General features: G+C 46.0%; 1 protein-coding gene across 1 annotated transcript in view; it reads right to left on the bottom strand.

Annotated features, from left to right (window-relative positions):
• The window catches only part of ST8SIA5 (ST8 alpha-N-acetyl-neuraminide alpha-2,8-sialyltransferase 5), a 104,938-nt gene that overhangs the window by 49,941 nt on the left and 42,184 nt on the right, over window positions 1–12,813 (bottom strand). The window contains exon 2 of the mRNA XM_042781386.1: window positions 8,532–8,639. Coding sequence (XP_042637320.1) covers window positions 8,532–8,639 — 108 coding nt within the window. The remainder of the gene's footprint in view (window positions 1–8,531; window positions 8,640–12,813) is intronic.

The following is a 12,813-nucleotide window of genomic DNA, read 5'->3' as shown; positions in this document are numbered from 1 at the left end:
GGGTGGTTGGAGGCAAGAGGGAGCAAGGTCAGAGAGGTAAGCAGTACCAAGTCACACTGGGTCTTGTGGGTCACCAAGTGCGAAGGAAATTCAGCAGAGCATTTAAGCAAGGGAATAACATGATCTAATGCAGAAGGCAGGAGCTCTGGAAGCATAGTGCCTAGGGCACTTGACTGCTAACCAGAAGGCTGGTGGTTCAAACCCACCAGCCACTCCTTAGAAGGAAGGTTGGGCAATCTACTTCCGTAGTGATACTGTCTCGGAAACCCAAGGAGGGTTTGCTATGAGTCGGGTCCGACTCGACAGCACATAACAACAACAACAACAATGTAGAAGGTTACTCTGGCTGCAGTGTGGAGGAGAGGCTGGAAGGGGACAGAGAGGAAACAAGGAGGCACAAGACTACTGCAACATGAAAAGATGGTTGGTTGGACCAAGTGGTAGCAAAGAATATGGGGAGATGTAGACAGATGCAAGAAGAGTGTAGGGAAAGGAGTGATTAAGGCAAGCTGATGGCTAACATTAGAAATTGAAAGAGAGAGAAAAATCAATGGTAACTCCTAGGATTACAGCTTGACCAACAAGCTGGATCATGGAGTCACTGGAGGAGATGAGGAAGACGGGAGATATACAGGTTTCGGGTGTGAATCAAAGGTCACTGAATCAAAGTGAAGCTCCTGGGTACCTCCTTGTCCCAGCTGTGCCTCACTCATAGCACTATGCTGGGTATGTAGCATGCTCCTCTGAGGAGGAGTTTTTTAGGTTTACTATGACTCCTGCATTCCAAGAGGAAATGACAGGTGGCAGTCCGATCCACAAGTCCAAAGTTCAGGGAAGAGGTCAGAGCTAGTGATGCACCTTCCAGAGTCAAGGGACAAAGTACCAGATGAGACATCTGAGAGAGAATAGGTGGAGGAGACACAAGGGCATAGGGTGAACTTGCATTCAACTTCAATGTCCAGATGTCAGGCAGAGGAAAAGGAGGCAGCAAAGGACACTAGGAAGGAAGGTCTGCAAGTGAGAGGAAAACCCAGAGAGCAAAGAGACATGGAAACTAAGAGGAGAGAGAGTTTCTAGGATAGAAGGGTCAACTCCATCCATTGCTGGTGAGAGGTCAAGGAAAAGGAAGACAGAGAAGGCACTACTGATCTAGCATCTAGAAGGTCAGAATCGGGGGTGAAGGGAGAAGAATCCCCACTGGCATGTGTGAGGTGAGATCAGAAGTAGGAGCTGATGGAGATGGTGAGCATGGAATTCTCTACAGAAAGCATACATAGAGTACGTGTATGAAGACTTGGTTCCACATGAGGAGGAGAGAATGGGGTGGACTCCACACATGTAAAGGAAGAACCGGAATAAGAAGGAACAGACATAAATGCTCTGTGAGACTCTAAAAGGCAACTTTAAGAACTGCCAGTTGAGAATTAGGGAGAGAAGGTTTACACTCAGTATGAGGAAGCACATTCTATCAAGGAGGCCCACGTGTTCCATGGCCATCGATTAAGGAGTATGAAGGGCTATGTGTGGCTGCATGGAATGGAAAACTGGAAAAGCCTTTAAAAACAGCCTTATCCTATGAATGTCCTGATTATCAGGTGGACACCTGGTCCCACCAGCCCAACCTCAGCCCTCTTCTTCACCCATTCCTCTGCTGTCTTGCTCATTTCTGTGGCCTCCTACCTTTGCTAAATTACCAGCATAAAATGTTAAGGACAGTCAGAGGCAGCAACCACAGGAGCCGTGAGGAAACCCCTGACAACTGAAGGCCACTGGAGGGAGAAATGGAATGCTCAGGAGCTGACCTGGGGAGAGGACGGGGTGAGGCCCTGACGTGAGCCCTCGGTCATCTGATTAAATGTTTTCACCATACAGGGCCCAGAGATGGAACGCCACATACCCCAGATAATGGTGAGAATTCACTCACCAAGCTGGATTCACTCAGGGGACCCCAGTAATGACTAAGCAAGGCAGGAAGAAACCTTCACATTCCCCTCAGCCTGTCTGGGGACTATGTGAGGTGCTTTAACTTCAGTAACCTAGAGCAGCTCACGGGAGAAGAACCCTCAGCCGTCTAGGCCACCTACGGAGTACATGAGTGTCTGTTACCTCCTTTGTATCAACCCAAGAGGTGGCTGGGATATGACCCCAATTTTACAGATAAAGAAACTGAGGCACAGAAATGTTCATGTAAGTGATTATTTGCTCAGGAGAATCAATTCAGTGCCTCAAGATCACAGAATACGGGGGCCACGGGAGCTCATAAACCAACGCCACCTGAAAAGTCTCCACACAACAACGGCCTCACCTCATGGACAGCCTCCCACCTTACTTCTGTCAGGCCATGAAAGGCCGATCAGGTGAATAAGGAAGGGGAAGGCCAAGCCATTTTTGTTTCGTTTTGTTTTTCCACCACCAGCACTGAGCAACCTGCCAAACCTCACTCTCCAAATTCTTCCAGCTGGATAGAGCCCAAGAGCTTTTGTTCGTTTGTTTGTCCTTTTCTGCAGAAATGAAAATTGACCAGAGAGGCTTATACCAACCCAACCTGAAAGCCTTAAGGCAGAAGTACACACCCAAGGCTGTCCCTGCTTCAATAGCTGTCCCCTCCCCTGAGATTCCACCATGAAAAACTCTTCCCCTTGGGGTAATTTTGGGATGCTGGAGCCCCAAAGGAGCTCTGGTGGTATAGTGGATAAGGCATTGGGCTGCTAACCAGAAGGTCAGTGGTTCAAACCCACCAGCTGCTCCACGGAAGGAAGATTGGGCTACCTACTTCCATAAAGATTTACAGCCTTGGAAACCCAATGGGGCTCGGCTATGAGTTGGAATTGAGATGATGAGAGTGGGTTGGGTTTTTTGGGGTTCTGGAGCCCCTAAAGGTTCCTGTCTGAAAAGAATCCCCAGGAGCGGGTGGAATACATCATATTTAGCAATAACAGCTAGAAAAGCGCTAAGCACGGGGGGGGAGGAGGAGGAGCTGGGAAAAGCCACAGAAGATGCAAAGTGGGAGAAGGGAGATGAGAGACCCTCCAGAAAATTTTGCCTGAGCCCAGCCCTGCAGGATTGACAGCAATATGAGAAGGGAATATGCACATAAATTACATTAAATCAATATGGCCTTTTTATTATGGCCTATCAGCCAGGAACTAAGGGCAGGAGTAGAAATATGAGAGGGTGTGGGAAGGAAAGCCAAGGAGACCTATCCCAGGCCTGGATGATTTCCCTGCAACCCATAAAATCCCTCTGTCCAACACCTCCATTAGCGCTGGGTCCCCAGAGTCAGTCTGTATGTGGTGTGTTCCTTCTCCACCAATGGCCACCTGGAACTTACCAAGCCTTTTGTGACTCAGTTTCCTCATCTATAAAACAGGGATAATGCCAGCACCCATCTCAAAGGTTTGAGTATGATGATTACAGGAGATGACACATGTAAGATGCCCAGCACAGTGCCTGGCACACAGTCAACATCCAGTAAGGGTTGGCTATAGGCACTGCTTGTGAAGATCCAAGCCAAGTTTCACCCCTTCACGGAAACGCCTTTGACTTCTACATTGAGTTCTTGGAGCACTCGCCATCTGTACCACACAATTTATTACCTAATTATACACTATCTTGAAACAATTAGGGAACAATTCACTGCAGCATAATAAAGTGCTAAATTGAATTCAGTCAAGTTCCTGGCAGCGATAAAATGTGACATGCTAGACACACACCACCCAGTCCTCAACCCAGAGAGCAGGGCTCTGGTCCAGGCACTCAACACTCCTCAGCTCGCCTGTCTGTGGAGAGAGCTCTCTTATGTCATCAACTTGACTGGTTCTACCCTCCTACTTGGGAGGTCCCCTGTACCTTAACCCAAAAGTACAGCAGGACAGACAGCTTGGGGTGGCAGGCAGCCTGGGCCAGCTCTTCTCTAGATCTCAGAGATAAGTGTTCTGAGGTCATCTTTCCACATCTCCTCTTGCTTCCTGTGGTATAAGACCAAGAGGGTCAAGGTTGGTATGGAGCCTGGAAGAAGGGACCATTGACCAGCCAGCCACTGCCTGTGGGCTATATCTGAAGCTAGAGGGGTCAAAGACCTTGATAATGTACTCACAAGTGGTCCAGCCCATTTCTTCAGGTTAGGAGGCTTCTGGGGGTATGGGGGATGCCTCAGCTAACATGGAAGGGTTTACATATTGGCCAGAGTCCTGTGTGGTGTGATAATATAAACAGCCCTCAGTGCAGACACCTCTAACAGAAGGCAGAGTGAAAGGGGAGTCAGGAGGGCTGGGCTTATCAGGGAAGGCTGAAAGGAGGAGGTGGGGCAGAAGGTGGACGCTGACAGATGGACAGGGACTTGGATGAGGAGCATGTTTCATGTGACAGAAGCTGAGTAAGGTCGATAGCAACTAGTTTGGTTCTTACTAATAGTCTTTACTATTCCCCTGCTCAATTCATTCTTTCATTCAATTACTATTTCTTGAGCTCCTACTACATGGCAAGCACAATACTAGGTCCAGAGAATTTGAAGACAAAGAAATACAATTGCTGTAGTGGAGGGCACAGAAACATAAACACATAATTTGAACAATATGATGAGAACTGTCTTCAAAGACTCTCCTACTTGTCCAAAGAACCCAATTAAATAGAAGCATTTGCTGATTCAGAATTCTATCTGCTCATTAAAGCAAATTGTCTAAGGACACTTAGTGGACAGCACTTTGTAGACTTCCACTTAAATTACTAATGCCACGTCAACATGTATGTCATAATTCACTCATATTCCAAGTCAGCCTGGCCCTCCCTCAGCTATTCTTCAAGGTAAGTCTGACTCCAGGCTTTATGAGCACTGTCTGGCCTAGGTTTTCTTTGTGGTCTTGTATGGAGTTGTCTAGGTTGACCATTTGTACCTGCTCCTTCTCCTGTGGCTCCTGGTTGAGCATAAAATTTATGAGTCATTTGGTTTTTTGTTCCTCTTTATCCTTCGGTAAGGAGCCCTGGTGGTACTGTGCTAGGTTGCTAACCAAAAGTTTAGTGGTTCGAACCCACCAGCTGCTCTGTGGGAGAAAGATGAAGCAGTCTACTTCTGTAAAGATTTACAGCCTTGAAAATCCAAAGGGGCAGTTCTACTCTGTCCTATAGGGTTACTATAGGGTCAGAATCAACTCAACAACAGTAGATTTGGGTTTAACCTTTGGCTATATTTGGTACCTCCCGACTTCCCTTTCTGTCTCTTTAATAATGAATAATACCAACTTACAGTACATACCACACAGCTATAGATAGCAAAATACAGCATGCACTGAATTATTCAATAGCTGAATAATACCACGAAGTCATCACATATTCCAGGCATGGAGATATGCACTTCTGCTTTGCAGAGCACCTTCCATGATGTCCTCATTAGGTCCTTCCCTAAACTCGTCAAATTTGCTGCCATGACCTGTCTCACTCCAAAGGAACAAGAAGTTGCTCACATATTAAGGTACAAAAAATCTCCAACACAGAGTTCCATTCTAATTACATTAACCATTATTTTCCACATGCAGGAAATATATGCATTGTAGTTTCTCAAATATGTAGGTACTTTGGGGAACAACAAGAAATTGGGATTGTCCCAGAGAATTTGGGATGTGTGATCATCACAGTTATTCTGTGACTAAAGGAGTCCTTGGTCAAGTGGCAACTCTCCAAAAGGAAATCAGCTGAGGCTGTTAACGACGTTAGATGAAGGGCATCTGAATTCCAAAACCAAAGTGGCAGAGGCCAGTGGTGTCTCTGACCTTGAGCAACTGAGTGATCGCAACTGACAGGGTATGGGAGGCTGGCCTGAGTCAGGGAGAGGTGCAGAGAGAAAGAGAAAGTAAAGGGGAACAATGCCAAGAAAGGGAGTAGGAAAGAAAGGAAGTAGAGGAGAGAAGAAGAAAGACAGACACACAAAGTGACAGAAGAAAGGGAGAAAAGAAATAGTAGTGAAAGAAAGAAAGATAAGCAAGATACAAAATGGCAGAAAGATGGAGGAAGGACAAAAGATGCCGGCAGTAGAAAAGGTTAGAAAGAGAATCCATGCACTGGTCTCAACAGCTGCCAGAGAACATCTGCCCGGAAACAGCTTTCCAGAAGCCTGGCCCAGCTCACTTGACTAGTATTTTCTGGCCAAAACTTGACTAGTATTTTCTAGCCAAAACCACAATGAACTTTGCAAGGAATTTATTCATGTTAATTTCCTAAGGCTACCATGACAAAGTATCACAAACCAGGTGGCTTAAAACAGTAGAAATTTATCCATCTAAAATTTACTCTTTTTAATTGCAGTCAGTATCATGAGACAAAATGTGTATGAACTGCTAGATGGAAAACAAATTTGCTCTGTAAACTTTCACCCAAATCACAATAAAAATTTTTAAAAATAAATGGTATACGGGAGCTCTGGTGGCGCAATGCCTATTTAACTGCTAACTAGAAGGTGGGTAGTTCAAACCCAACAGCCACTCCTCAAAAGGAAGGTTGGGCAATCTATTTCTGTAGTGATTCTGCCTCAGAAACCCAAGGAGGAATTGCTATGAGTTGCATCTGACTTCACAGCAATGAGTTTTGGGTAAATGGTATATAATGACATCAATTTTATGTTCTTCTGAATGAAAAAAAGGAATGTACTGTCTCACAGTCTGGAGAATAGAAGTCCAAATTCAAGGTGTCAACAGAGTTGTGCTCTCTCTGAAGTTTCAAAGGGAAGAGGCTTCCTTGTCTCCTGCAGCATCTGATGGCTCCCAGAAATCCTTGGCATTCTTTGAGTGGTAAATGTATCACTCTAATCTTTGCCTCCATTTTCACATGCCCATCTTCCCCATGTCTGTCTGTGTCTCTTCTCCTCTTTTATAAGTACACCACTCACATCGGATTAGGGCCTCCCTACTCCAATATGAGCTCATGTTAACTTACTGAGAGCATCTTCAAAGACCCAGTTCCAAACAAGGTCACATTCACAGGTATGGGGGGTGATAGGACTTCAATATACCTTTTGAGGGGGCACAATTCAACCCATAACACAGTCCTCCCCAGGGAGGCACACAGCACATCACAAAAGGCAGACGCTTGCTGACTTACCTAGCTGCCAGGTAGTAAGGGGTTTGTTGAGTGGGCAGGTCACACAGCTAACAAGCCAACATTAGAGGCTCAAGATTTGGAAGGGACAACTTTGTGGCCTCTTCACCCTTTTCATATAACATTGAGCAAGACCCCAGGGGCCAAGAGGCTAGCCAAGACTCCCAACATACACTTTCCAGGTATGGACAGAACTGGACTACTAACAGGCCATGAGATGGTCCTCAAGCCTGTGCTATGGTGTATGGCTGCCTCCACATACTCATGCATGTCTGAGGGCATGGCCCTTAATGGTTTTTGACATTGAATCCATGCCTTTATTTTTTCAGAGTGTTCAATGAAAATATCACACCTTGGGGGAACCTGAAAGACACATCACTTTGCCTCTTCAAGGTCAATTAAATGTTTTGGTGTCAAAATTAATAGCATAAAATTTCAGGCATCTTTCCCAGGGAAATGGATCTGGAAGTTATCCTGTACTTCAAAATATAAAAAGTAAGGGCCAAAACAGTTTAATCAGCCTCTGGAAACCCGTTAGCTGGCAGGTTCCAGCCATATCCAACTCCGAGCAGAGAGGGCACCTTGCCTTGTCTGTGAACATTCCCCACAGTGTGCCCCTAAGGAGCGTGCTGCTCCACTTGAGAATATTCTATTTTAATTCATTCAACAAATATTTACTGAAATCCTACCCCTGACTCTACAGAGTACCCTTACTTACTAATCTTAGCTTCAAACACTAAAACAGATCAAGAAGAAATAACCACAGGACGGTCTGAACGTCAAATCACAGCCATCCTGATGGAGATGGTGTTCCCCAGCCAAGGTCAGCCTCACCCGTGGACAGAGCAAACCCTGCCTGTGCAGGGGGATTTCACAGGAGCAGGGGCCCATGCCCAGCACTCACCCCAGCTGTCACCCACACACTATTTCAGGCTGGGGTCTGAGATATCAGCAACAGCGGGCAGAGCTTCTGCCCCACCTCAGACGGAGGCTTGAGACCCAGACTCTGTACCCCACATCCCTGCCCCTGATACAGAGGGCACCCAGAGACTCTTATGCACAAGAGAACTCAGCACCCACCTTCCCTGACAGCAGGTGTGGGTGACTAATTCTTTGTTGGGAGGGGGGACACACAGGCCCTTGGGCATATATATGCAAGGACTGGGAGAGGCTGGAGGGTCTCCAGAAGGGCAGGAAAAGGGCAGTGAAGGAGCCTAAAGACACCAAGAGTGAACTTCAAGGGTCCCCACTTTGCTGTGATTGGGTCCTTCCCTCACGTTCACGTCACATCCACTTACTTCTCACATCACAGGAGGCAAGGTGGAGTTCCCACATAAGGTGAACTTTGAACATAGTAACAAGCCTGGTCCCTGAAGGTAACTCTGGGTGGTGGGCAAGTGGGGGCAGGGGTTTCCCCCCTCCCTGGCCATTCACAGGGTCAGTACCTGGAGGTGGTGTCACTGCCGCTCTGTACTGCTTGGTCGTCGGTGACATTAAAGAGCCCCGTCCAATTGGCCAGCGGGTCGTCACTCTGCCAGCCAGACTGGAGGCCTCTGGCAAGAAAATGAGGCAGTCGGTACTCACACTCATTTGTGGGGTTAACTCTATCTACCAGAGAGCCACATCCTGTCACTGTGCCCAAGTGACACATTGCCTTGACCATGCACTTAATGAAGACGAAGGTGAAGACGAAGGTGATGACACCAACCACAAGGATGACAACAGCCTGTTACAAAGCTCTCTGCTCTTCTACACCCATCAACTCATCACACCTTTGCAGGAAGAGCTGAGATTACACCTTTAATCCGGAAGGAAACAGAGGCTAAGGGAGATTAAGTCATAGAGCTCTTCAACCTCCTATACGGTGCTTCCCCCACTGTCCCTCAATGCCTGCCTCGAGACTTTTGCCAGAAGAGCTCTGGCCCTCCAGCACTTTCTCCTCTGGCTCAGAGGCCAGATGCATTTCAAAGCTTTCAATGAATATAAGAGTTTCCCGGAGCATAAGGACCCTACTTCTGGTTTAAGATGAGAGGCTCAACACACATCTCCGTTGCCTCTCCAAAGCTGACTAAAATGACAGTAAAGTAATAAGTAAGGCCGTGAGCATGGGAGAGCAGGCAACAGAAAGGGCTGGCAACAGAATTCTGGAAGATGGAAAGCAGATGGGTAACTGACTCGACCAGAGACCGTGGAATCCTGATGGTCTGTAAAGAAACAAATCAAATGACAGCATACAACCCCAGGAAGGCCCAGGAATTGGAGGTACCAGCTGCCACTGGAGGCATGAGCACAAAATGGAGCTGAAAGCAGAGGAACTGTATGAAATCTGTATAAGAAGCATTTAGTCTCTGCCCGCCTAAGGCCCCCTCCCCAAGCTAATCAGTCCAGTCACTCGCCTGCCCACCCACGAAGTCAGGAAGCTTACTCTCTGGGGACGTGGACTAAGAGAAGTTTCACACTGCTCTCCTCATCGAAAACAGCTGCTGAGTCGATTCCAACTCATGGCGACTCCGTGCCGCATCAAAGTAGAACTGCGCTCCGTGAGGGTCTCCACTGCTGGTTTTTTGGAATAAGATCACCAGGCTTTTCTTCCAAGACCTCTGGGTGGACTCAAACTCCCAGCCTCCTGGTTAGCAGCCAAGTGCATTAACTGTATCACCCAAGATCTTCTCTCCTTATACACTGAGACAAGGTTTCTCAACCTGACACAACTCACATTTGGAGCTGATACTCTTAGTTGTGGGATTGTCTTGAGCATTATAGGATGTTGAATAGGATCCCTGGGCTCTATCCACTAGATGCCAGCAGCACCCCCTGTTCGGCTGTGATTATCAAAAATGTCTCCAAATACTGCCAAGTGTCCCTCTGGGGGACAAAATCACCCACCACACTAAGCTTCCAATGGTCCTCTAGTGACTGGCTTGTTGCTGGTCAAAGACCATCAGTGCAGGAAGAAATTTTTAAATTGAAATAAGTGAGCAAAACAAATAAGGAAAAAGAAGAACAACTGAGGGGAAAAGAGACAATAAAAGAAGCAGAAAAATACTTCTTTAAAAAAAAAAAAAACCTTCAATAAATTGCCTGTAAGCTAAAGTATTGGGACAGCAGATGACTGCTTGTTGCCATTATATCTGCCACTTATGAGTGGCTTGTGTCATGTGTCAGCACCTCTTTAGGCCTGTTTTCATTTTTCAAGTGAGCATCTAGGATTTCTCCAAGGTCCTTGCTGAGGCATTTGTGTGTTTGTGTATTCATTTAGAGAGACTCCATAGGCTCCGGAGTTGGGTTGGCTGTCATCTTTATAAGAGCCGCTCACCCGGATCTTCCATGGTGCCACTGGGTGGGTTTGAACAGGCAACCTTCAGGTTACTTGCCAAGGGCAGACCGACTGCACCACGCAGGGACCTTTCTCCAAGGTCCCTGACTGAAGTATCTAGGTCTGAGCTATTCCTCCAATGCCCACCCACCTCCCTCAGAAATTTAATGTCTGGCTTAGCCAATTCTCTGGACAGACTCAGGGCTGAAGAGGCTCCATAGGCCCAATAGCAGAGGGCTGCACACAGGAGGCACTCAACAGATGTTTTGTTGAGTGCCTGCTGATTCTCTTCTCTGACTCTCCAGTCTCTGAGACAGAGGTGAGCTCTGGTGGGAGACAGACTGACACCACTCACAAGACAGAGCCTGAAGCCTAAACAAATGCTTATCCAATTCTTAGTCCATTCAGAAAACAGCACTGCTCCAGTTTTGCTGATTCAGTCATTATTTATGTTTATTTACTCACTTTTTTTCCCCCTTAACCTGAAGGGGTTCGTTTCACCTTCAGTGGTAGAATTCTTGCCTTCCATCCAAGAGTCGTAGGTTCAACTCCTGGGCAAACGCACCTCAAGCACAGCCACCACCCATCTGCCAGTGGAAGTTTGTGTGTTACTATGATGCTGAATAGGAGCTCTGGTGGCGTAGTGCCTAAGGCATTAGACTGCTAATCAGAAGGCTGGCAGTTCAAACCCACCAGCCACTCCTTGGAAGGAAAACTGGACAATCTACTTCTCTAGAGATACCATCTTGGAAAGCCAAGGAGGGGTCTCTATGAGTCAGGACCGAATGAGTTTGGTTTTTCTAGATGATCTGAACAGGTTTGAGGAGATTCCAGACTAAGATGAACTAGGAAGGACGGCCTGGCAATCTCCTTCTGATAATCAACCAGTGAAAACCCTGTGGATTCCAACAGTCCGATCCCATTGTGCATGGAGTCACCATGATTTGGGAGACAACACATTTCATCTCAGAGATCAGCGAGGCATTTCTTGGTGAGAACTTGGGTTTAGGAAAGAAAGGGAAATGTGGTTGAGCCCCTACTATGAACCAAGCACTTGACATGTTGTTGTTAGATGCCGTTAAGTTGGCTCCGACTCATAGTGACCCTGTGTACAAGAGAAGGAAACACTGCCTGGTCCTGCACCATCCTCACTTCACACACATGGTCTCAGTACCTACAACAGCACAAAGACTCATTGTCTGCATTTGTACAACGAGGACACAGGTGACTCAGAGAGGTTTAGTAATTCACCCAAGGGTAACACGAGCCCAAGCTAAGCTTTCAAATCCAGGACTGTCTGATGCTACAAGCCTTTGCCCTTTACCATGTTGTCCTAGGCCAAAACAACAACGTTTCCATCTGGAATGTGTACACATTAGCTAGCTTGTGAGCACATTCAAGTCAATATTTTAAGTGACTGAGGGTGTAGCCATTTTGAATGTTTACAAGCAGCAGCCATTTTGGATATTTAAAGTGACTGAGGATGCAACCATTTTTAATGTTTACAAGAAGTGGCTATATTGGATTTTAAAGTGACACCATTCTCATTTGGATTCCAGAGACCTAAGAATAAGATCTATTTGCCAAGAATGGCAGGGACATACGAAAGGCTGACAATGGGGAAGGAGACAGGTGGTAAGTGTATAAATGGTGCCAACTAGCAAACAGAGAAGAACAGTGCCCTGCTTATGTAGATAACATCCAAGGAAAACAAAAATCATGAGCAAGTCACTCCAACATACAATCACCAATTAAATAAAAACACAACAACGTCACAATGTCTTGGAGACAACAGACCACCACAGCCCACACAAAGAAGCAAGATAAAGCAGGAGAAACAAGGGACCAGGATACAGACCCAAAACATATCCCTGAGGAAGAAGCAGCATTGGAACTCCCTGATAAGGAACTCAAAAGAATTATATTTAGGTACCTTCAACGGATTGAGAAACAGATCAAGGAAAACACTGACAAAATTGAGGAAAACAGAGAAAACCCTACAACAACTTCAAAAGACAATACGAGAACAAAATGACAAAATTAATGAGAAATGATACAAAATCTACAGATAGAAATCCAGAAGATTAATATTAAATTTTCAGAAATAAATAACACATTGAACAGGCAAAGGAATAGAACTGAATCAATGGAAGACAGAATTAGTGAGACTGAAGACAAATACCTGAATACTTCTTTGGAAAGGGGTCAATCAGAAAAAAGATCAAAACAAAATGAAGAAAGCCTAAGATTCATGGAGGATATCATCAAAAGGAATAACCTACATGTCAAAAGAATTCCAGAACAGGAAGAGACAAATAAAACCACAGAGAAAATTGTCCAAGATTTGTTGGAAGAGAATTTTCCAGTATGATGAAAGATGAGAATATATCCATTCAAGAAGTCCAACGAAC

The sequence above is a fragment of the Orycteropus afer genome, unplaced genomic scaffold (assembly GCF_000298275.1).
Source record: "Orycteropus afer afer isolate SDZICR_OR568_19922 unplaced genomic scaffold, OryAfe1.0 scaffold00113, whole genome shotgun sequence".
In the NCBI taxonomy this organism is placed as follows: domain Eukaryota; kingdom Metazoa; phylum Chordata; class Mammalia; order Tubulidentata; family Orycteropodidae; genus Orycteropus; species Orycteropus afer.
This window is presented reverse-complemented; position numbering and strand designations above follow the sequence as displayed.